A 24,826-nucleotide genomic window follows, 5' to 3' on the forward strand; every position below is an offset into this window, starting at 1 on the left:
CATCAATTAGTCCCGAGTTCAGAGTTGACTAGCGTTGTCGCCAATGCATCATTCATGAGCTATTTAACTAGAGAGACTTCACCATTACGCACTACAGTGGTGGGGGGGGGGGGGGAGAGAATAAAAAGAGCCTGTAAAGTCCATTCAGCAATTTTCCCTCCCTCTCTCTTTCCCAGCTAATTTGAGCTGCTTTCAAAGGAAACCTAATGCTCATTATAGCCAAGGCTTGTCTTAACCTGCCAATAAAAGCACAGATATATTTCTCACACAAGCAAGCAGTAAAAAAACACTGGCGGCACAAGCTACACAGGATGTGAAGAGGATACAAGCACCACACTTTTAGGATGTTTTGGCTCCATTGTGAAGGCTTTTCAAAATGTGTTCTTTGGTTGCCAAACACAAACCAAAAAAAGCAACAGTCATACAATAACAAAGATTAATAGGTCTGATTTCCAAACCATTTATATTACTCTTCAATGAATATAAGAAACAGTCGGTTTGCTTTGCAGCGTCTGCAGTTCCAAACTAAACGTTAAATCTATAAAAATCTACCCATGTGTCAGTCCAAACAGGTAGAACCTACCAAGTACGATTCAAGCCACATTTAATAGTTGAAGCTAACAGTTTATGCTTTACTTAGATGGTTATGGTGACGATTGGGTTTTTGGACAACTCCAGACAATACAAACCCTGCAGGCAGTTTGAAGCTTCATAAACAAAAGCCCAGCTGACCCACTAATCCAGCTGTGGTCCCGTGCCGGAGCCTACTCATTCACATCCAGCCAACAACACAGACACAGACACAGACACACACACACACACACACACACACACACACACACACACACACACACACACACACACACACACACACACACACACACACACACACACACACACACACACACACACACACACACACACACACACACACACACACACACACACACACACACACACACACACACACACACACACACACTAAAATATATCCTCTAGAAATAACCCACTCACTGGACACATTCAAACAAGTCCAAAATTAATCAGAGTGCTGGCCACTTGTACACATGTGCCTTGTTGCTTAGTACGGGTTAGTGAGGCTAGAATGCTCACTCGGGTCTCATATATTTAATTAAGTCTTCTGCTTCTTTCTTCCAATTCCATTAACAATCTGAGGGCTTTGTCAGTAAAATGAAAGAAAAAAATAACTAACACAATGCGCCAGGCCTTTTATCTCTCCCTCTAGCTAGCTCAATCCCTCGCTGACGTTTTCCAGCTACATTCCAAGTCCATTACGCCGGGCCTACGCTAGAAGATTATGATAAAAACACTAGCTTCCTGCCATTTTGATCTGATCAGGGACAATTCTGCCTCGCTTTTTTGTCTTTTGCTATCAGTTATCAAAGCTCCACGCTGACTGAATGATCGGCCTTTTGTTCGTGCAGCTGACATCACTCGCTGCCAAAAGAGCCAAGCCGTCACAGGTCAGGAGAACCGTTAAGGTCTATACTTAGCAAGTCAACAGCCATCTACAGTATGTTTGTGTTGTTCATCAATTGATCAGAGCCATCTCCTGCAACACTGGATAGTCATGATACATTTTAATGTTCATTTTGAATATTTGACAGGATTGATTGAAGAGTTTTCTTTTAGTTGTTTTTTTTTGCAATTTTTATTTTATTTAAGTGTTCTATTTCTATTCATTCGCTTTTAAATGTAATTATTCACTTTTCCTAATGTGTATTATGTATTTTAATCTTGCCCCTGTAAAGCACTTCGAATAGCCTTGTGTCTGAATTATGCTATATAAATAAACTTGCCTTGCCTTGTTGAAGAGTCATGTTGCTTCCTTAAAAAATTGCAATTAAAAATGACCTCAAAATATAAAATGATGCATACCAGATAATATCTATGACAATATATGGCTCGTTTGTTTGTACAATACTCTACTGTATACTACTCTCAAGCATTTTCCAAAGAAACCTGCATAATAATTACAATTATTTCCATGGCCAGACTTAGGAGACCTGCATAGGTACTGTACTCTCTGAAGCTGCTTTAAAACAATGGCTTCCTCCCTCCTGACTTCAAAATTATCCATTTCCCTTTATTATGTGATCCCTGGGCCCAGTAACTGACCCTGCTGGGAGAAGGTGTGAGGGTAACCACATTCAGCTGTGTCCCAGTGACAGGGTGAGAGGGTGTGAGGGTGAGTCCAGATTGACGCTCCCTGCCTCCTGCCTATGTTCACATCTTCAGCTCCCCATGGCACCACCCATCCAGTGACCTCCACCAAACCCCTGCTGAGGCCTGGTGCCCTGCAGGCTGCTGAAACCTAAGGAGCAAACCTCCTGATCCGATTTATTAGTTTTGCAGCAGCAGCAGCAGCAGGGCGGTGTGTGTGTTGTGAGCCATGAGAGAGTGTCCTTCCAACTGGAAGTCCTGAGCTCAAACCTCAGTGACAGTAAAAAGCATCCGCCCTGTTGAAGCGTCCTTTAAAATCCCTGTATCCTTAGCAGCTGTAAAGGCAGTGTTACTCTATGGAGCTTTGAGTCATTGGTGGGCACCGTGCAGGTAAATTATTAGATTAAGACCCTGCTTATTACGAATGGTGCCTCTTATGAGAAAAACCTTCTTCCAACAGACCTATATTCATTTCTTTGTCAGTCTAAAAAGAAACATTCTAGGGTTCAGCCCCAGTCCGTTCTGTTTTATTTTGAAGTTGCCACATAGTTCATGTGTCTGCGGTGGACAATGTGTCTTCATGTTCCATGAGACGGTGGACCGGTCGGTCGCACTGACTGCGTTTTATCAATGTGATCCCATGCGTATTGTTCTGTTTGTTTTGCTCTGACTCCAAGATCCACATGGAACAAGGCCATGTGGATTTGAATGATTCCAATAACTCATTTATACTAGCACAAGCTGTCTGCATAGGGCTACAATAAGAGGCCTAAGAATGGGCAGGTACCACCGTCAACAAGGCACATACAGGTTCAAAACATAACCTATCCAATCAATGATGTTCATTTATAGAGACTTACTTTAACATAAGACTGCAATATAATACGCTAGTTGGCCATTGGACACATTTGACTGACACACTTGCTTTAATTAATCTATACAACTTAACTGTGAATGCTTACTTTTGAATATGTTTAATATGACTTATATGTATCAAACTAATGATAAAACAACACATCGGCAAGAGCAATACTATTTCATTGTCACACATTTGCCACCGACTGTATTGTTGTGTTTCTCACTACATCAACACATTGATACATCATAGTAATATGACCACATTGTAACAACTATTCTCACTTTACGCTCTGTAAGGTGGATACACCTAATGAGAGCGATAGTCTATATGCATTAGTAAAGCTATTCTGAATGTCTCACTTGTCAGAAGATAATGGCTTTAGCAGATACTTTAGCCTTTCCAAAGGCAACCAACACTTAGAGTGTACTTATGGGCAGGCCTGCAACTATACTTGAGCTCATGCAAAAGTGTCAGCGTAAGTGGATATTCATTCTTGATTTGTTGTGCTTACTTATTTCTTGGTGTGGACACACTTTATTTTCAGCTTCTATAGCCTGTTGTTATGAGCACCAGGCGAGGAACTAAAAGCAAATGTGTATTTATGTTGTGTTCATTAGCAGTCCAAGTTCAAATGTATTGTGAATGAAACAGCAACCGATTACTTATGTACTACTAGGCTACTTATGAAAGATACTCTGATGCCAGGCATGAACTACAAGAAGGCTGCTCGAGATGCAGCATGCACATATAGTAATCGTTTACAAGACACTGCTTCTGAAACAAAGAGACACAATTACACAAAATTATTCTAAACAAATGCAAATGTACAGCCAAACTCTTTTCTCTTCCCGTTAAGCTTTATCATCTCCATCCTAGATTACAATTCAGTGGTCATTTAAAAGTAAGAGCACTGAGATATATTGCGTGCATAATCTGGGGGGGAGAAAACAAGACGTAACAGCCTGTCCAAAAAAGCACTCCAGCCCCTGCATTAGATGGAGAGAAAGAGTGGGCGGCGCAGAGGAGTTGCTACTATGTTGTCCGCCATGAATCACAGAGTGCCGATGTTTGTTCTGTTCCACGGCCCAACCTACACACTCCCACAATTAACCTTCTGCCTGGAAATCATCTCTCCTCTGACGTGCTTGTGTGTGTGTGTGTGTGTGTGTGTGTGTGTGTGTGTGTGTGTGGTGTTGACTTCCTCTCTTAGAGCATACGAGAACATTGAGGGAAGGCGGTTTTAAGTAGAATACTGTTGAGCAATGTACAATGCTGTCCTATATTTTTTAACTCAATATATCTACGTTACGGGACCATCAAATCAGTATCCTGTATCTGTATATTGGCAGTATTCCTTGTAACCAGCCTCCTTCAAGTTTTCATCACAACATTTGCATAAGTACCATTCATGCGAGTCACCCAACCAGAGGACAAAAAAAGTCTCAAGTTGCCTGCATGTGTAAATATTCCAGGTTGAGTTCCTTGTTTTAGGAGGAATAAAGGAGAATGTTATGCTCTCACATATTTGTAAAATGTTGATTTTAAAACTCCGGCTGGCGAAAAAATGACTTGAATCCGAAAAAGGAACAACTAGCCAGGAATAACAATTAGAAGCAATTTGAGTTCAACAGCATTTCTGAAAAATGTCACGCTGACAACACAAATAAACCGGTCGCTCTTCATCTGTTTAAAAAGACCTTCATGTTCACGCCAACGCAATTAAAACATAAAAGCCATACTAATGAGGCTGTTAATAAGTCTCCTTAACACATTCATTAGAACAGACTTTAAATCAACATACTTTTCTTGGCGCACCGTATTAGCTGGCATCAATATGAACTTTGCACAAGTTTTTAGGGAAAAACATTACAAGTTTAATACCGCTGGAATTCAGCAGATTTTCAATGTTGGGTTTGTACATACGGTAGGTCAAGTTGTAAACCTTGTTCCCCTTTTTTAATCTCAAACCAACTATAGATTTAGCCCACAATTCAAAATGTATACTATAGCCCTGGAAAAAAATTAAGAGACCAGTCTGGATTTTTCTTAAATTTGTATCTCTATTACTTATTGAAAATGCTCTAAATGACAATATTTTTGTTGTGAATTTGGTAGAAATGTTGTCAGTAGTTTATATAATAAACTCAAAATGTTGATTCTACTCTAAAGTGTTAAACAAGAGACACTGAACAATTGTAGTGGTCTCTTAATTTTTTCCGGAGCTGTATTTGCTGAAATCTCGCTCAAGGTTATTCTGATCAGTCATTTGGCTCTGGTCTTACCTCATTGCCAAGCAGAGCAGAGACGCAGGCTTCCGAGGCATCGCATATGGCTGTGAGGTCGTGACCCCCCTCCAGGGCCAGCACCACGCGGCCGCCTGCCAGAGCCATCAGCTGCCTGCTCAGGTAGCCCAGGCCTGGACACACAGGAAATGACAGGGAGAGGGAGAGAGGGGCAGAGTATGAATGAGATGCTGTCCCAAGCTCTAACTTCCGTTTTGGATATTGATCAAAGAAATAAGGGAGAAAAATAAAGGGGGGGTTTTAGCATGGATGAGGATAGGGGTGACTGCATGAGAGAGAGAGAGAGAGAGAGAGAGAGAGAGAGAGAGAGAGAGAGAGAGAGAGAGAGAGAGAGAGAGAGAAAGCTAGAGTGCACTGTGGATTTACTGGGGGACCAGAAAACAAGCCATAATATGAGCCAGGTTTAATTTCTTATAAATGCAGCTTGAGCGTCAAGGCTTTGGTCACAGTCTTTGATCTTTTGCTTTTCAGGAGGAGGGTAGTTTTAATATATGCATTCAGCCATACTTTCTTCTCCCCCTCTTTCCCCCTTCAATCCTCCCTAAACCCCCCTGTATCAGCCCCTTCACAACCAGGACCCCTTGCACTTATTTGAGATCTAGCGAGACGTTTTTTTTAGAAAAGCTCCTCGCTGGCACGCCAAGGTCTCGGATCTAAACACACAAGTCAGAGGCACAAAATAAACACCGGGGCTTGTTTATGCGAGTCTGTCCGTCAGACTCGCATAAACTTGGACTTTTCCTCCAATCAAAACTGTGATGCATTGCACAGGCTGACGGCAGGGGGAGAGGGGGGGGGAGGTGAACAACATTAAGCGAGAGTGTGGAGGGCATGCATTTAAATGTGTATGTATCATTTAAAGTTCATTTTGACATATATTCGTTTTTATCTATGGCGAAGAAGGCGAAGAAGAAGAAGAAGAAGGCGAAGAAGAAGGCGAAGAAGAAGGCGAAGAAGAAGGCGAAGAAGAAGGCGAAGAAGAAGAAGAAGAAGAAGAAGAAGAAGAAGAAGAAGAAGAAGAAGAAGAAGAAGAAGAAGAAGAAGAAGAAGAAGAAGAAGAAGAAGAAGAAGAAGAAGAAGAAGAAGAAGAAGAAGAAGAAGAAGAAGAAGAAGAAGAAGAAGAAGAAGAAGAAGAAGAAGAAGAAGAAGAAGAAGAAGAAGAAGAAGAAGAAGAAGAAGAAGAAGAAGAAGAAGAAGAAGAAGAAGAAGAAGAAGAAGAAGAAGAAGAAGAAGAAGAAGAAGAAGAAGAAGAAGAAGAAGAAGAAGAAGAAGAAGAAGAAGAAGAAGAAGAAGAAGAAGAAGAAGAAGAAGAAGAAGAAGAAGAAGAAGAAGAAGAAGAAGAAGAAGAAGAAGAAGAAGAAGAAGAAGAAGAAGAAGAAGAAGAAGGGGGTTATTAACTGGATAGCTGTGGTGGGACTTACATTTGGCTGTCAGTTTGTATCCTCCCAGGGGCGGAGCGTGTCCGTCTACCGCATCGAAGCCCGAAGATACCAGCACCACGTCTGGGGCAAACTCGTTGGCAATAGGCATAACCACCGTCCTAGAGTAACCAACAGGGAAAAGAATAACATCAGAACAACATCATGTACAGTGTGTATGGAGGCTGGACACTGTATAAGAGAGGAGGGGACATTCATAGTCTCATATTATTATAAAGCTACAGTTATAAAAATGAAAAGAGGAATGACCAACTGCAGACCATTTAGATGTAAAATGAACTGTGTCACCTCTGATCCTTAAAAAGAGGATTAGTGTTTGGAGATGTCATTCTAGCTGTGTATCGTTCGCTGTATTTTTCAATTATTTTATGGCTCTCCTCTCCTTTTCCATGGGTTCAAAAGCACACCTTGAGTTTGTATGTACACTGCTTGTGTGGCCGAGAAAATTACCACACGCACGTTCGAAGTTGAGAGTTTGGAGGCAGGAATACACTTCAAGTAGACATTGAAAACAGATATACATGCAAATGTGTATGTGTTAAGTATGCAGGATCATTCTAACACTGGATGGGTGTGGTGAATGGGGACTGTTTGTGTACAGCCTTCATCTAAAAAACAGCTGGTATGGAGTGTGTGCAGTGTGCCATGGACGTAAATCCAATCAACATCAGGGTAATGTGTACTGATTCACTGTTAGCATTGGCTGGAAAATCCAGTCCAGTTTATAATGATGACCCAACGTTCAGTGGGTGTATCTTGATGTTAAGATTATTATTATTATAGACCACATACGATTGGATTAGTATGAAAAGTAATTCAACTGATAATTACAAAAGTCGACATTTTGGTTTTTCTGTAAGGGTATCTATAAATTAGAAAGCACAGAACTGGTCTACCATACTATGGGTTGGCACACTTGAGGCTAAGCGGATAAAAGTATAATGTTTCATAGTTATTGGGTTTAGCATGATTTAGGATGGGATCACTTCATAAATAGTTGGACTTCCCTGGTGGCAAAATAAGCGGTTCTCTGTTTCACTCAAGTTCTATACAGGACTTTTTCTCTTGATATCTAGGGGGAGGCAGTGTTTTGGTGAGGTCTGTGACTTGACGGGAGTACCACAGGGTTCCGCCGTAGGTCCTCTCTACTTTCCTGACCTCAGGAACACGGTGCTGGTTGGCCAGGCTGTGGGTTGAGCAGCGTGCCCTGAACTCCCGGAGGCCACTGGTTTTTCCATCTCTATTCTTCACCACCAAATTATAACCCTCCAACTGTGCCACACCACACCCCCGACCACAACACAACACTCGTACGTACACACAGATGGCTGAGGGAGAGGCGGGAGGTGGTATTAGTGGAGCTTTTGGGGGTAGTCTCAAGACAAGCCAGGATACACGGAGTGCGTGCGTCACTGTGTGTTGTAGCGTGCATCTGGCAACATTTCAGAGGGAAACGTCATGTTAAGAAGACGAAAGACATAGGATGGAGTAAAAAAATAAAAAATTACGTTTGAGAGAGAGAGAGAGGTATTAGATAGAGCAAGAACAATGAAATAGTGAAAGGCCGTCAGAAACCTGTGTGTGGAGTCTAGTCATACAACATTGACTAAAGCTGAGTGCGTAAAGACGTGATGAACTGTGGATGTCAACGTTATACAGCAAGAGAAAATGTGTCTAGAGGGCAACATGATCCGTCATACCAGCAGCTTATTATAATGAAATCAGATTGCATTAAACAAAGCAATCTAGGCAATTATGTGAGGTAAACAAGCACTCTCGCTGGGTGAAGTTAATACATCAGCTCCAGTTTCAAATGTTATCGCATGCGTTACAGGTTTTTTTCTCCCCTCTATTTCTCTGCTCACTCACAAACTTTAAATCCACACACAGCCTTGGCCCATTAACATTTTGGTTCATAAAAGGACCCCACACTAAAAAGGGAGTTGGCCACAGGCACGCATTGTGGGCTAACACTCGGCACTAAGGGGAACCTTTACCGCCAAGGATACTTTAACTACCGAGGGTTTCCCCCCCTGTGCCTGCGCTCCTCCAACCTTGAACACAGACAGTGACAGCTATAATCACCATGATAAAAAACTGCTGGTGTCATCAGTTCCAGCCCCTACCCCCCTCTTGAATAATGATCCTGAGATTTAAGGAAATAAAAAGCCACAGTAATCAATTAGCAGCCTGGCACACAGGAAAAGCAGTGGTTTCAGTGGAGGCTAATTGTGCGTGAATCAGAGGCTATGTATGTATAGATGAAAAGGCCTTTTTCTTGTTAATTAAGGGCGGAGGAGAGTTTACGACTGCTGTCCCGTAGCTTACAGCTCCAAAGGGGGTTGCGATCTGAACCACCGCTGGCTCTCTCACAGCTATACTTTACTGAGAGTGGAATTACTTGATGTATGGCATGTGGTGTATACTTGTGTTTAGTAGTGTTTGGTTTACCTAGCAACAGGTGCGCGTGTCAAAGTGAGCTGTGTTTGTATACATGTAGCTCTGCCATTCATAAAGCTGGGGCTTTAAAAAATGGGTTATTATACAAAAAATGACTTAATCCTACACCTCTCATCTGCCCAGAAACCAACTGCATCTGGGTGAATACCTGTGACAAAATGCTCTTACTTTCATATATATATATATATATCACTGAAATAACGAAAGAAAGAAAAAACTATCTGCCCTTAGTCCAAACAGTATGTCTTTGCCCATCAGAAACTCTTAAATCAGACTTCTACTCTACAAACTAACTCCCCCAGGCTTAACCTCACAAAGGCTCTTTCTTTCTTCCCCAATTCGCTCTGCACTAATTCTTCTTCTTCTGATCCTGGTGAGTACATTCAGTTTTTTGGCAATTGTCATCGCCACATGATTCCAAGTGCACGCGGATGTACTCACACAGGTTAATACGGTGGTAGGTTTTTGGCATAATGGTCATTTTGTGTGGCCAAGGAAAAACAACCTCTCTGGGGTGAACTCATCTTTGTGCAATTACTTTAGTCCCCAATTTATCCTTTTCCACAACGTTCTTGATTATGACTTCTGATCCAATGTACTCTGGGTTTTTAACATGGAGGGCAGAGGGCTGACATGTGGCATTGGTGGTGGACCACAGGGTGCAGGGAAAATAATGATTAAAAACTCATTTTGGTTTGGTTCCTCAGATTAATGTGCTAATAAAGAGAAAAATAAACTAACTATCTACACCATTCCATTTCTGCTAAACTGACATTCTATCACTTTGACCTTCAATTCATCCTCTCCCATGCAGTAGATGCCAGGTGAGGCCTTTAAGAAGAATATTAAAGACTGTGTCCTTTAGAGGGAGCGGCGCTCGTCAAACCAGTCAACAAAAGGTTAAACTGCAGAGCTCCAAGGCTTTCCCCCCTCCGTTCATAAAAAAAGGAGAGAGCCGGAGAGGAGAGAGAGAAAAAGAGAGAGAGAAAAACTCACACACGCACACTTACACTTCAAAGCCCTGTCATCTGGCGCTGCAGAGGGCTGGTTTGAATTAAGTTTAATTCTCCTCCTCTCTCTCGTCTTTCCAAGTTCAGGGCAGAAGACGGAGTGAAAGGAGGAGGAGAGAGCGACAGAGGGATAGAGGGATCGAGAGAGAGAGAGAGAGAGAGAGAGAGAGACGGTGCTTCTGGTTTTCATTAGAGCCAATTTTCTTATCTTTTTTCTCTGTGCTTTTCTGGAGGCTCAGACTTGATCCCCTGCAAATGCAACGTGGCACAGGCCAGTGGAGGAATGGGAAGGTGCCGGCTGCAAGGCACGCATCCCCCCCCCCCAAAACACAGAGGGAAGGAAGGAGAGGACCACAACACACTGATAAACAATGAGACTGGAAAGCAGAGATAGGATGTGTGTATTAGGAGTCCATGCAACATGCGTCTGTCTGCATGTGGTTGCTAAAGTGTAAGTGTTGATGTAAAAAGTTGCATGTGTGAGCAATTGGACGTCTGTGTTTTTGTGCCTTTTGCATTTCAAATCAGCTTGTGTGCAGCATGTGCATTTGTATACACACATGACTAACCCGGTATAATGTTACTGTATTACTGTGTGTGTACATGTATGCTGTCCAGTGGGGCCTATGAATTTTTTTTTTTTTTAAACCTTTATTTATACAGGTAAATCCCATTGAGACCAAAGACTCTTTTGCAAGGGAGACCTGTTTTCCTTTCCCACATTACCATACACACACACATTCATACACCGAAAGCAGGCTAACTATCGACATTCACACGAGGCAAGGTGGGTGAAGTGTCTTGCCCAAGGACACAACAACTATGACACAGGTGGCAGGGCGGGGATCGAACCTCCAAGATCATCGGCCGACCCGCTCTACCAACTGAGCCACAGTCGCCCCATCGAATTGTCCATGAATTGTCCAAAATGTAATAATTGGTCTGAGGTGATACACACCCTAACCCTCAAACACCTCTGCTTTCAATCTTTGGACGTCTTCCATAATGCAAAGAATGCTGATTGAATGACTTACAATTAGTACAAACCAGTACATACAAACATAGTACAAGCTTCTCCCCTAGCTTGTTCACTCATATGCTTTTTTTTAACATTGTGGGCTGGTGCAGCAAACTGAAGTGCAGTACGTTACTCATTTACTAATATATACACACAGATCGATTCAAATACTGATAGGACATCTCAACCACGTACAGAAGAAAGGGGACCTACACCAATTCTTCACATGCAATTCAGGTTACTCATCACATGTAGTACACAGCCTGATAAAACAGTTTAATGTCTTCTGTGCCTCTGAATCCTGACAAGCATCCAGGTTATCAAATCAAATCAAATCAGTTTTATTTGTTTAGCCCAATATCACAAATAGACATTTGCCTCAGTGGGCTTTACATTCCATATAGTACGACAGCTTGGGCTTGAGACTTTAATCTTTTTTCATTTCTTAACCCAAATAAATACATTATGAACTGGGGGTGTGGTGTTTGGATTTAAGAGGCAGTAAGTGTCAAATGAAATATGCTCGAGTTGCAGAATTGGAATCACTGCAGGATCCAGTGTTATTCTATTCAACATGGGAACTAAAAGTCAGGATCTCACAACCTCTGCTGAATACATTTTTAGTGACCATTCTTTAAAAAAAAATCTGTCTCTTGAGGATCCACTAAATGTATGGAAATACAATGTAACATTTCTGGAGTACCACTTTAAACAATTCAAATGTATTGTCATTCTGTCAGCCATACATTAACATACAATGCCACAGACTAGTCACAGCTAGACTACACACTGGTTCAACCATTTTCAGTGACAAGTAACAGTAGAGTACACGCTATGAGAGTGAGCTTCACTGGTGCACCAATATTGTCTGTAGTATATCATATGTATATGAGGTGGCTGTCATCAGTGCATAAACACACAAAGGTACAAAGAGGAGGGTGATAAATGGATGAGGAAGGGAGATTATAAAAAGTAGAGAGAGGGAGAGCGGGGGGAACCAGGGGTCTGGGCTGCATTAAGCGACTATAAGATGTGCTTCCGGGGGCTTGCGTGCCTGAAGATGCGAGAAGACAAGGGGCCTGTCAGTTTGATGTGTCTGGCTCAAGCCAGGAGGACACACAGTCACACACCTGGGTCTATCTTCAAAGAGCTCTGGAAGCAATCCAGACCTGCTCCATACCAGTCGCATCAAGCACAAACGTGTAGGAGACACGTTCATGTCTGTGGTGAGTCCATCCTGTTACGCTTGTTATGGTGTATGAGAGTGTGTGTGTGTGTGTGTGTGTGTGTGTGTGTGTGTGTGTGTGTGTGTGTGTGTGTGTGTGTGTGTGTGTGTGTGCGTGTGCGTGCATGTGCGTGTGCGTGCGTGTGTGTCCAGAAAGTGGACCTATGACATGAGGAGGAGCTCCCTACCAAAATGAACAGTCCACAGTGGATCATAGATCAACAATACGCACTGCATAGTGTTCCCTCCAAGACGCCTTCAGGCAGATGTTTAGCTTCAGAAGAAAGTAAATCTATACAAGATCTCAACTAGTAGCTGTTATCATTGTCTTACCTGAATGCAGCCAGGTACTCTGCATCACCCATGGGAGGTTCCAGTCCTCCAGTGAAGGCCATGTTCACATTGAAGCCTACACCTGCTTCACTGCCCACCTACAACACACACGCACCATTGGGTCACTTTGATTGAGTAAATTCAGACAGACAGAGAGACAGGCAGGCGGGCAGACAGACAGAGAGACAGACAGACTGGTATTTATTCCCACCTCGTCAGGTGCTCCACTGCCAGGGAAAAAGTTCCCATCATCAAAGCGATGCAGTGACAGGTAGAGCACATTGGGGTCTGTGTAGAAGGCCTGCTGGGTGCCGTTACCATGGTGGACATCCTGGAAAACACCAAAAAGGGACAGATAAGGGCACAGTGTTATACAGAATGTGTGGGGAAATGAGTGATTAAGAGAAGGGAAATAAGAATGTATGTTGATAAGAGCATCAGTAGCCGTTGACTCGTACGGTTTAAACATTAACTGACATACTGTAAGAGAAACTGTCTTATATCACCAAAAGTATACCAGATGATGTGGTGAAATGAATGAGCTTGACAGAGATACGCCTGTCCACTCCTGCACCTGCACTAAGATCAAGTGAATGAGACAAGTCAAGTCTCAGCTGCCGTCTAGTGTGATGTCAAACAAAGGGATGGTCAGCAGGATTCAATAAAAAAAAAACACTCCACTTCAATAGTTATCCACATTTGCCAACAACACTACATCAATGAAAATGACCTCATTGTCTATATCCCCAAGAATGCTTTAATCCCCCAAGCCTAAAAATGTCCCTGCCATGAGAGGCATGACAATGAGTTTTCTAGCGGCACTATAAAGTCCCCCGTGACAGACAGAGAGGAAATGAAAAGGCCCTTCAAAGGATTCTGGAATTGGCCACGAGCAGACAGGGACGAGCAGGGCTCCTAGACATGGCCCAGGCGTTGTCATACTGACGAAGGGACAGTGGCTGACCTAAATAGACAGTTTTTTTTAACCCCTTAGTTCCAACTCAAATCAAGCACGGTAGACAGGTGTGTGGCTGTTGCACTAATGCACTATAATGCACCTTGGGATTGTTGCTGACCCAGTGGCAAAAATATAATCTTAGTTGCAGGAATATTGTCTTATAGTATTAAAAAAAAAAAAAAAAAAAAAGGTTAGGGTTAGGGTCGTCCTTTTGTCAGATGACAAATTCATTTTTTTAAACTTCTGCTTAACAAATCTTTTGACACAAAACAAACAAAAAAACATGTAGCTGTACAGAAGCTAATATCTTAAGCACACCCATGTTTCAATGGCAATCAAGTTTATGGTTAAGCAACAAGCTAACCGATGTGTGGTAAATGGAACTCACCCAGTCTACGATGAGGATTTTACTGACGTTGAGTCTCTGCTGCAGGAGCCTGGCTGCTATGGCCACTGAGTTGAAGTAACAGAACCCCCTAAAAGGAGACAGATAGTGCTATTAACTTTCTGAAATTATTTATTTGTAGAGCACATTTAATATACAATCACAGTTAACCCATTGATGACGGCTGCTGCGCGATGCCACATTGTATCTCCTGCCTGATGCTGCGTCATGCAGCATTGTTACTTTATCTCATTTTCATGGCGTGTGCAACATAGAATGCACCGTCATTGGTTCAAATACACATGAGGTGGGTTTTGTTGATTTTTTAGGACCACGTGACCACCCAAAAAATGTGTGGTTTGCCGAAAATCACGCCAATCAAAAAATTAATAAATAAATAATAATAAAAATACGCCAGCTGTGTCGGCGATAGTGTATTACAGAACAGTTAGTGGCGTTCGGAGCGCAGAATTAAGGTCTACTATAGGCTACCGACGAAAATCACACAACACATTGCATCTATTTATTAACAATATTTATGAATTTAGGCTATATTTTGCTGCTCCAACTCAAATTCAACCCAGCCAGGCGATAGTTAAGTTTCAGTTTCGTTTTCATCTCCGTGGTATACAGCCGTTTGGACCAGCTGGTCGGCTCCCGACAGCAAGAGTCTGTCTGCGTTCCAGTTGTACTGGGAAGTCGGATTTATGGTGCCAGTGATAACTGAACTAAATAATAAAATAAAGCTATCTTCTCCTTCCTATATCTGTCTATCTTTATCCCTCCACTGCACACTCAGTCACTACTATCCATGCTAAAAGGAAGCAGGATTATAACCTCGTTTAGCACATTATTTTTAAATATTTATATATTTTTTTTTTCTCCCCCATCTAATTTTGACGATTTTTAGAAAACTGTGTTGGTTTGTAAGCGCTAAGGGAGCATGTCTAAATAAAACCTGTGAACCTTCACTTTTAAATGTATTTTATTTCACGTTTCTATGTGCTACACAGGCTTAGATATTAAGGTTTTGGTAGACTTTACAATTCATACTATTTTTTCAGAAAACCCTCAGGCATCAAGGACATGCATCCTAGATTGCCATAGTCATCAATGAGTTAACTAAAAGAACATCACATACTTTACATACACATGGTCAAATGTCCAATGTACTCACATAGGTGCGCTCTCCTCCGCATGGTGTCCAGGTGGTCGAACTACAGCAAAACCATTCTGTGGAGGAAAACACAATCAAACACACAGCACATTTTAAACAATTACTAAAATGAAACGTATCCGATTACCTCACTTCTATAAAGTGTGTTGGCCCATTACCAAAGCTAATCCCATCACAACCATTGCTCTTTAAATAGTTGTTCAAAGGCAGAGTTATTCACAAGAGTCATACATACTGATTGCACACACAGAAACAGATGCGTACAGGGGTCAGTTAAGGGGAGCTCTCGGTTAAGGGCAGGGACCCTGTGAGAGTTGTTGGGGCTCCCCCTTGCTATGTGGGGACACACTAGATAGATGTTGGGCCTGATGTAGAACCAGGCAGGCTACGCTAATGATGTTGAGTCAGCTGCTGTGGATTAGCAGCCAGCAGGGAGTTTATTGTAGAGACAACCGCCTCAGCTGCTTTCAAGACACTTGCTTTAAAGCAGGCTGCATAATACAGTATGTACTGTAGCTAGGTGTATGACAGACAAGGGGAGCTGGATCCTTTCTCTGCCCCAAAGGAAACAATCACAATGTATTGAAATAGACATGGGGAGAGAGAGAAATGGAGCAACAGATGTAGAGGCAGACATGTGTGAGTGTGTGCGTGTGTGTGTGTGTGTGTGTGTGTGTGTGTGGGGAGAGAGTAGATTTATGGCATTCTGTGGAGTTCAGAGAGTTGTTAGTGCAGGTGGAATTTGGTCATTTCGCTGTGGAGGATCCTCAGAGGACCATCTCTGTGTGTGTGTGTGTGTGTGTGTGTGTGTGTGTGTGTGTGTGTGTGTGTGTGTGTGTGTGTGTGTGTGTGTGTGTGTGTGTGTGTGTGTGTGTGCGTTGTGCATTTATGTGTTAACATCAGGTTAAGTTCAGAGCAAGTCAATACTTGTGAACCTTAACCCTCAATGGAGTATATCCATATTATTCAGGTTGTGGTATGGTTTCTCCTCATGGGGTGTGTAATCCACTTCTTTTGAGGCTTTGATTTTATCCATCAAACAATGTACTATAAAGAAACACCAGACCATTATTTCTTCATGGTAATAATGCCCACATGTAGCGGACGTACTTAATGCTATAACACATAGCGATAATCCATGTGGGTATTAGCATGCCTTGCTATACTGTCTCTCGTAGAGAAAGGCCATTAGTCCGAGGTATAAACTGGTGCTAAGCTAAGGCTAGGTGTGAAGGCTGCTCTGCAGGTGGCTGTGGTGTAATACTAATAAAGCAGGCCTGTTAGTGGTGACTGTTGGCATTTGCAGTGCCCGTGTGCCGGGGCTCCCCGCTGGGTTCAAACAGTAAGCGGCTAGGGCCACAGACACAGGAAGGCTGGCTGGCTGCTGGGCAAGGCATGACGGGGGAGGGGGTGTCTGTCTGGGAGGTGCTAACCAGACTCTGAGATGGATGCTTCTGGAAAAGGGGCTTTCAGTGTGTGGTTGTGGAAATGGCTTGTACAGTACTGTGAGATGGTATGTAACAAAGTTTATTCTCAAATAAACATTTACATAATCCATGTGCATAGAGACAAATGGAACATGGCAGTGAAACCTGACAGACACACTAAAATCAAAGCTCTTAGTCGTGGACTTTTTTCCACATTGGCTGCATCTCATCCTAAATTCTCAAGGTTATTACAGTGAATTAGCCTCATATGATGAACACACAACATCCCAGAATCATTAAATCCCCCCCCCTCCAGCCAACAGCCATTACTTCCACGCTCAATGGACTGAACATATCATGTGAACCAACCTTCAGTTCTCCTGATGCTACTTTGAAGACCAGCTCCACCACTGAGCCCACGGCCAGACGAGCAGCGCTGGATGAGTGGACCTCATTCCAAATGGTGTCACTGTCCACCTGTAAACACACACATGGTGGAGGCATGGTTAACTGTGGCAGATTTTGAAAAAAATAAGCAACAAAAGCTAATTTGTTTTGTTCAGTTTTGTCTTTTATTTAGGACTATTGCATGGCGTGGTTTACTTCAAATGTTGAGAGCAGATTAAAAACAGCGAGGACATTTGAAATCATTTATTTTGTGTCATTTGGCAGCATCAAAGTCAGTCTTTGAAAGTGGCCGTTCAGGGGACAGCTGGAAAATGTTTTCCCTGACATGCAGAGAAAACAATAAAAGGGAAAGAGAAAGCGTGAGGCAGCAACACATATTTAGAAGCTTACTCATGTGGACTAATGGTCAAACCTGCACGTACTAGAACAGACATTTCTCAACATTTGATTTTTGCACACTAGAAGGAGCAGATGTTAGATGACGCTGTGTTACGAGCCGTTTATCGATACATAAAATCTCCCGCGTTCTTTAAAATAATTAGTGGGTTACTCATCCTGCCTTATTTCGTCATTTCTGCCAAATTCAAAGTGTCGAATACGTCAGTTTGGAAACAAATCCGTCTTAATATCTGTCTGAAGTATCATTAGATTATAGATATCAATTCAACTTGATGTTATTCTGAAGTTATTCTGATTTTATTTATTTATTGTATACAGGGAAAACAAGATTTCAGAGTCGACTGTATGTCAGATTGTGTGTTTTTCCTGAATGTTTGGTTTGCGCTAAAGGCTTACCATTCAGCGGTCAGGCCTTATTAATGCTGAGGCACGCTCAGCCCCAATCACAACACAACTTCCACACACACATGTATACACACACACACATACATACAAGCCCAACGGACCACAATATTCTATGGGATTGACTGTAAGCAGGGCCGTGCATAGGATAATATACACACCCTCCATCAGGCATGGCAGATACTGCAGGCAGATGGAGCGCATGATAAACACACAGAGAAAGACGCTGGCAGAGGAAGAGAAGAAAAGGAAGGGTCTGTCTGTGTGTCAGTGTGTTTGGACTGTACACACATGTGCCGAGTGGCCGCTGCCAAAGCTCTATACTAGCTGGGCTTTCTGCTGTGAATGCTGGGGCTCTTCTACTGTGGATATGTTAAGGTTAACCTGCCAGTCACTGTCAGACAGCTGGCCTCTTCATCCACACTGAAGGCCTTTCAGTCAAGTCTACTAGGCCTAGCGGTGTGTTAACCCCCTGCCACCCAGTCACACTCCTGTCCTTCAACCAGACAGTGTGTTAAGCGACTCCACAGCTTTGCAGCCAGCCGGCACACTTAACTTTCCCCTTGTCTTTAGTGACGTGAGGGATCCACATAATAACATCCACAGGGGAAGAAAAAAGAAAAGGCTCTTTTTAAGTTGTGCCAAGAAAGACGTTGTCATGAAATAAAACTGTGGTGCAATTACCATAGACAAAAAAGCTATAGTGTGTAAGTTATGTCGCCCCCAGGAGGAATTCTTGAGTAATTACAACAACACTGTTGGCGCATCTACATGAGGTAAGCTTTCGGTGGTCGCACATGGATTTCATTCCTTCTGCTGTACGTCCTGGTTTTTCCTTAGCAGTATAGAATCAACAACTCAAACATTTCTTGGGCACTTTTCTGAGCTGTGCCAGTGTCAGGGGGCGGCACCAGTTTGTAAACGCTGCCACACTGAGAAATACCGAGAGAGTTTTGTGGAGCTGATTTTTGTGTCAACCCATTTGGCAATGGCTTGAATGAAACCGACATTCATTCATATGAAAAAGTTACGCACCATAGCTTTAATGTGCAGAGAGAGAAGGTGGACGATGCTGTGAGCAGCCCAGTCAGTGATTGAGCGAGCGAGCAAACGAGAGCTAAGTGAGTGAGTGAATGGGAAACTGAATCATATACACAAGTCAGGTTAATGAGCACAAACAGATGCTGTTCTAAAGCAGCATGTGGAGACTGCGTGCTTTAGTATTTCCCAAGTTGATGTTAGTTTTGCCTCGAGCCAGTAGTGGGACACAAGGTAGTCAGGAAAAAGTGAAAGGGATCGAGTGTGTGTGTGTGAGATCGAGAGAGAGAGAGAGAGGTAGTAAAAGTGGGAACGTGCTGGTATGATGGAATGATAGTTCTCCATAGGCTGACAGCCTAATTTCAGCCCTCTTCCCTCTAAATGTGTGCGTGTGTGTGACTTGTATGTGTGTGTGTGTATGACAGGAAGACAACAATTTAGACCCATTTGCCATTATAAAGAGCAGAGCAGCGTGGAGCCTTGGCTCTTCTTGTTCCCACCAAAGCAGCTGGGGTGGGGGGCTGGGGGAGTAGAAGGTTTGAATGACATGTAAAAGAGTTGTGGGTGGGTGCTGCTTTGGCTTTTTGGAAATCTTTAACATTGTGAAAAAGACAACAGAACACATACACACACATGCAGGTGTGAGCCCTATTCTAACAGATCCATTTCAAAAGACAGCCCTTCCAACTCTGAGACAACCACCTAAATCATTGCCTTTGCACAAAAACATCCCCAAACAAACTGCTATGCATACAAACAAAAACATACCCCCCACCATACCAAGGCACACACAAACACATAAGCACACGCACACATGCACACACACACACACACACACACACAAATACACACACACACATAGAGGTCTTATGCCGAAAACATCTGGATACAATTACAAACACAGCGGAAAGGCAAGCAACAGCTTTTGTTGCCTCTGGTCCTTGAGGGGCGGTGTTTTGTGTGTGTGAGTGTGTGTGTGCGTTCCTTTGTTTGAGTGTGTTAAGTTTGTGTGTATGTGTGTGTGTGTGTGCATGCGTGCGTGTTTGTTTGCTGGAAGGAGAACAACTGGGACCATTATGTAGGCAGGGGGCAATGAGAGAGATTGGGCAAAGGGAAACACAGTTATTACACTGCTATTTGATGGTGCTAAAACTATGCTTATTTGTTTCATTAACGAGAGCCTGATGGAGCAGTGCCAGTTTGGTATTGATTAGATTAAGAAAAAACATAACAGTCCATTACAACAATTTTCCACTGAAAGACCCAGCGTGACTAATACTGGCAATTTCCAAGTGATATCAGGCTCACAAATTACCAAATACTTAATTACATGGTGAATATTTTCAAAATGACTTAAGCAGGACTCTGTGAAGAGAAAATGAAGGACTTACCCCTATGCCTCCGCATGGTAACCTCACAAACATGGGACTCACTGAACCTGAGGCAAAAAAAAGAAAAGAAAAGAAAGAAAAGAAAGCGAGAGAATTAGATAGAGTGATAACGAACACAGAGAAATAAAGAGCAAGAGGTTACTGGGTGAAAAGGTAACTTTCTGGATGTTAACATGCACAGAATGGGCTGCATGACCCCTAGGAAACTGAGCATTTGACTTTTCTGACCTAATCTAAAAGCAAGAGTATACAGGGCCATGCTTTAATTGGGCGAGGTGAAGGGGGGGGAAAAGTGTTCTCTCCGGCCCCGATAATCAAACCCTGTCCGTCTTCAGTCTAGATCCAGAGTTGTTTAGCCAGAAAGAAATCTCCTCATTGGGAACGGAATGAATCAGTGAATACACTTCAGTTTTATGACATATGAAATAAACAGGACACTAGCTATGCTTGAAATGAAAGATTTACACTAAATGACAACACCTTTTTTATGTGTGTTCAAAAGGTTTTATTTGAAACAGCCTAGAGTTGTTACTTCAATGGATCCTGAACTCTATTGCCTTACCAGTTCATGTTTTAAAGACATGGTACAATGTAACAACTTAACTTTCACAAATTGACAAATTATTGAAAATGATCAAAATTGAGTGTTGACAACTGGATTAGTGTAAAGTGTCATGACTACAACAACAGCAGGTCCCTTTGCACTCACTGGACAGAGCCTGGCCCTCACATTACCAAGGTTAAAAAGGTCCAGGTCCCATTCAGCCACCAGCTAACTGGCCCTAAACAGATATCCCTGAACAGATATTGTATATAGTGTCCATGATTACTTTAATTTCTGACTACTTGCCAGTTGCCACCTTTGTGGGGTTCACAACAGTTTGCATTTGAGCTGTATTATCTAACTCTCCATTCTTAGTTCTGTTTGTGGGCACAGCCACCTGAATGCTACCCAGCAGTATCTGGTCATTCTGTGTACGCGCAGTAACAATAGGGGGAATGAATGTCTTTACTGGAATAGAAGCTGAAAAGGACCATCGGTATTTGCATAGAGACGGACATGCAGGGACTCAGATTCTCACACTACACCTGCACTAAGGCCAGCAGCCCTAAGTGACTGAGCAGCCTCTGAGACGTTTTTTAGTTAACAAGCTTCAACGGGGCCCTCACCTTTATCGTAACACCTCCAGGACTTTATTAGAGTGGACATTTTGTTATGACACGGTTTAAGCATTAACGGCAGATTCCTTTAACAGACGCTGCAGAGTCATGGCATTCACACAAAGGCCTTAAGTCTGAGATTTATTCTGCTCAGATGGACACACTTGCTGTTCCATGTCAACATGTAAATTGATACGTACAGTGTGTTGTCTGTCTTGAGCTGCACCTGTGCACTGAACCTATAGCCAGTAAAGTGCCTTGTGGAAGAATTACTATCTAGTTTAACACCCGTTCATTTTAAGTGTCGAAGCTTCCACAGTTCAGCAGGTAACAGGCATGGCTGGTGGTGATCTGATTTCTTTTGAGGTTTCCTTACACATGTACACTGTAGCTGTTAACAGTAGATCGGCTCACACAAGTGATAACTGTTTTTTGTGTGACTTTCTGTGTATTTATTGGTGTGTGTATTTCTTACAGTCTAGTTTCTGCCTCAGTGGGTTGGTTCCGTAGAGCAGGACGTGGGCTTCAGAGTGGACCGTCTGTAACTCCTCCAGAGAGGCCTTCCTCCCCCGGATACACTGGTGAAGGAGAAGACACACACATAGAAACACATGAGGCTGGGGCGCTCAGGTGGTGTAGTGGATAGACCGTGTACCATATTGGCTCCGGCCTTTCATTGAGGTGGTCGCGGGTTCAAGTCTGACCCGTGGATCATCCCCTCTCTCTCTGTCTCCCCATTTCAACTCTGTACTGTCAAATAAAGCTTGATAATCTTAAAAAAAAAAAATTAAAGAGATAAGGCTAATAAGGTGTAGGGTTAACACTCAGCACTCACCATTCAAACTGCCCGAGTTACTTAAGAATATAGAGCTGCATGAAGGTAGTTGGATAAGTTACACTTATTGATACTATTTCTCGCATTCATGAAGAAGCAGTGAATGTACTGAGGTCCAATTGTGTCTGCAACTCTGCATGAGTAAATAAGAATGTAAGAAGGTGAAAGTGGTGCATATATTCAAGCCATAACGTCATAATGTGTGCATTGATTGGTTAAGCCTCAAGTATCTAGACAAAATGGCTACACACTGCCCCCTTCTGGTCATAGCAACATCCTGCACTTCAGAGCTGAACACAGGCAAGATGTGCACTATTTACGTTTGCATTTGTGTATGTAGTGAATCTAGCATTTCATTTTAAAACACAACAGGTACACACAGGTGATAAGGGGAAAAATAACTCACTGACATGTTAATAACTTTGCTCTTTGTGCATTGTAAAGAGTCCAACATATTTGTACTGGGGCATCTGGAAGACATACATGAAATGACTATATCCCTGCGTTCCAAATCACCTACTATTTCTTTTTACTACACTACATACTAAAGTACAGAAGAGCTTTAGGGCCACAGGAGAGAAAAAAAATCAGATAAGGAAGATTGTTTTAGAAATGTCAAGAATAAAGACGAATACTCCAAAATGCTATTGTTGTTAGTGGGGCATTTATGTATTTTCAGCATACTACAATTGACGTGCATGTATTGGGACATCCTAAATCTTTTTCTGGAACACTTAATAGTAGGGAAGTATGGGGATTGGAATGCAGGGTATGTTCTACCCCTAAATAAGTACGCCATTTGTTTTTATTCTCAATTTTGTCTTTTGGCAGAGATTACATTTACTGAAGGAAGGATTATAATTTACTTCTGAAGGTCAGTTTGTTTAGTTCTCTCCATGCTACAATCATTCCAACAATGTATCCTAATGTTCCAGCCATTAGCCATAGCCCTGTGGTCATGTGTGACTGGCCTTACCTCGCAGTGTGCCCTGAGGCCTGTCTCCTGCAGTCGGGACCAGATACTCTGGATGCGTCCAGCGTGCTCTGGATGGATGGTGGTGTTGCCACACATACACTGGTGCTTCTGCATCAAGGAGTCGTACACCAGACCTGGAATATACACACCAAAAAAGAAAAACATTATTTTCACATTAGGCTTAATGGTGTTATTTGTAAGCTCATGTTATTATGCTTAATAACAGACCTGTAGTGAATCGAGGCTTGGCAGGCGGCTCCTGTACCACCATAGGGAAGGAGGCAGAGGCTGGAGATGACTGAGCCCTGGACAGGGGCCGGTGTCCAGCCAAGCTGATTGATAACCCGGCTGCTTCCATGGAGGCTTGGTAGTTCCTCAACTGGTGGATCCGCTGCTGCTCTAAGATCAGAGCCTGCTGCTTATACACAGAAACGCACGCACGCACGCACACACACACGCACACGCACACACACACAACACACACACGCACACACGCACACACACACGCACACACACACACATTCTGTTAGACTACTGGACTGCCATGTCTTTCTCTTGCCAGACGATGGCACTAGATGCCTGCAAAAACCACAATGCTGTAATTCACCATATGGGCTGCATTCATTCAAGATGTAATATCGTGTTACACAGTGAAATAGCCGCTTTCTGTTCTGTAAAGTGATGCCATGACAAGAACACATCAATAGGGTTAGTAATGTGAGGGCACAGGGTTTTTTTTACTACCAATACCTTTTCATGTGAGCCTCAAGCTGAAACTACACTGGCATCTTTCTTTTGCAAAGGATAATGGATACCATTAATTTAAAAGCACTGTATTCTCAACATGACTGTGTGTAATGATCGCTCTGTGCATGTGACTGTAAAGGGAGCAGCCGAGACCACTAGAGAAATAACAATCCATCAAACTGATTACAATACAGCAATGAAAGTGAAAAATCTATTTCTGGAGCATGTACTTAATAATGATTCCACTCAAGTGTCTCGTCCAAGCGCTTATGAACTTTAGCCAAGTACCTGTATGTACACCAGTTCAATAGCTTGGGTTGCCTTTCCACTCAAAACAAAAATACATACATAAAAAAAAACAGTCTCACTGAGCAATCCCACTGTTCAATTCTGATGGGTGTGTCTGCTTACACGCTAGCGGGCACCATGGCGACAGTGAGAGGAGTGCCTGATTGAATTTGGCTGTGTGCGGACAGCGGGGATGGGCTAGACAGACGAGGACAAGTGTGTGTGTGTGTGTGTGTGTGTGTGTGTGTGTGTGTGTGTGTGTGTGTGTGTGTGTACGTGCGTGCGTGTGTGTGAGTGCGTGCGTGCCTGCAGATAGAGTGTGGGCAATATACAGATAAAGAATGGATGCTGTATGTGTGCATGGACAAGTAGTGCACAATTGTATGTGCGCAATAGAGGGCTT

General features: G+C 42.8%; 1 protein-coding gene across 5 annotated transcripts in view; it reads right to left on the bottom strand.

The window, feature by feature from the left end:
• LOC307258566 (histone deacetylase 4-like) overlaps positions 1-24,826 on the bottom strand; it is a 130,359-nt gene that overhangs the window by 6,951 nt on the left and 98,582 nt on the right. For 3 of the 5 annotated variants that reach the window (XM_080038153.1, XM_080038151.1, XM_080038155.1), the window contains 11 exons: positions 23,617-23,806; positions 23,389-23,522; positions 22,053-22,155; positions 20,417-20,463; positions 17,148-17,255; positions 15,352-15,407; positions 14,178-14,265; positions 13,043-13,162; positions 12,832-12,929; positions 6,768-6,886; positions 5,326-5,459 (listed from right to left, as the gene is read on the bottom strand). In XM_080038153.1, the coding sequence (XP_079894279.1) occupies positions 5,326-5,459; positions 6,768-6,886; positions 12,832-12,929; positions 13,043-13,162; positions 14,178-14,265; positions 15,352-15,407; positions 17,148-17,255; positions 20,417-20,463; positions 22,053-22,155; positions 23,389-23,522; positions 23,617-23,806 (1,197 nt within the window). The remainder of the gene's footprint in view (positions 1-5,325; positions 5,460-6,767; positions 6,887-12,831; positions 12,930-13,042; positions 13,163-14,177; positions 14,266-15,351; positions 15,408-17,147; positions 17,256-20,416; positions 20,464-22,052; positions 22,156-23,388; positions 23,523-23,616; positions 23,807-24,826) is intronic. The other 2 variants (XM_080038154.1, XM_080038152.1) reach the window with 1 other exon arrangement.

This window comes from Ammodytes marinus (genome assembly GCF_949987685.1).
Source record: "Ammodytes marinus genome assembly, chromosome: 12".
Classification (NCBI taxonomy): domain Eukaryota; kingdom Metazoa; phylum Chordata; class Actinopteri; order Uranoscopiformes; family Ammodytidae; genus Ammodytes; species Ammodytes marinus.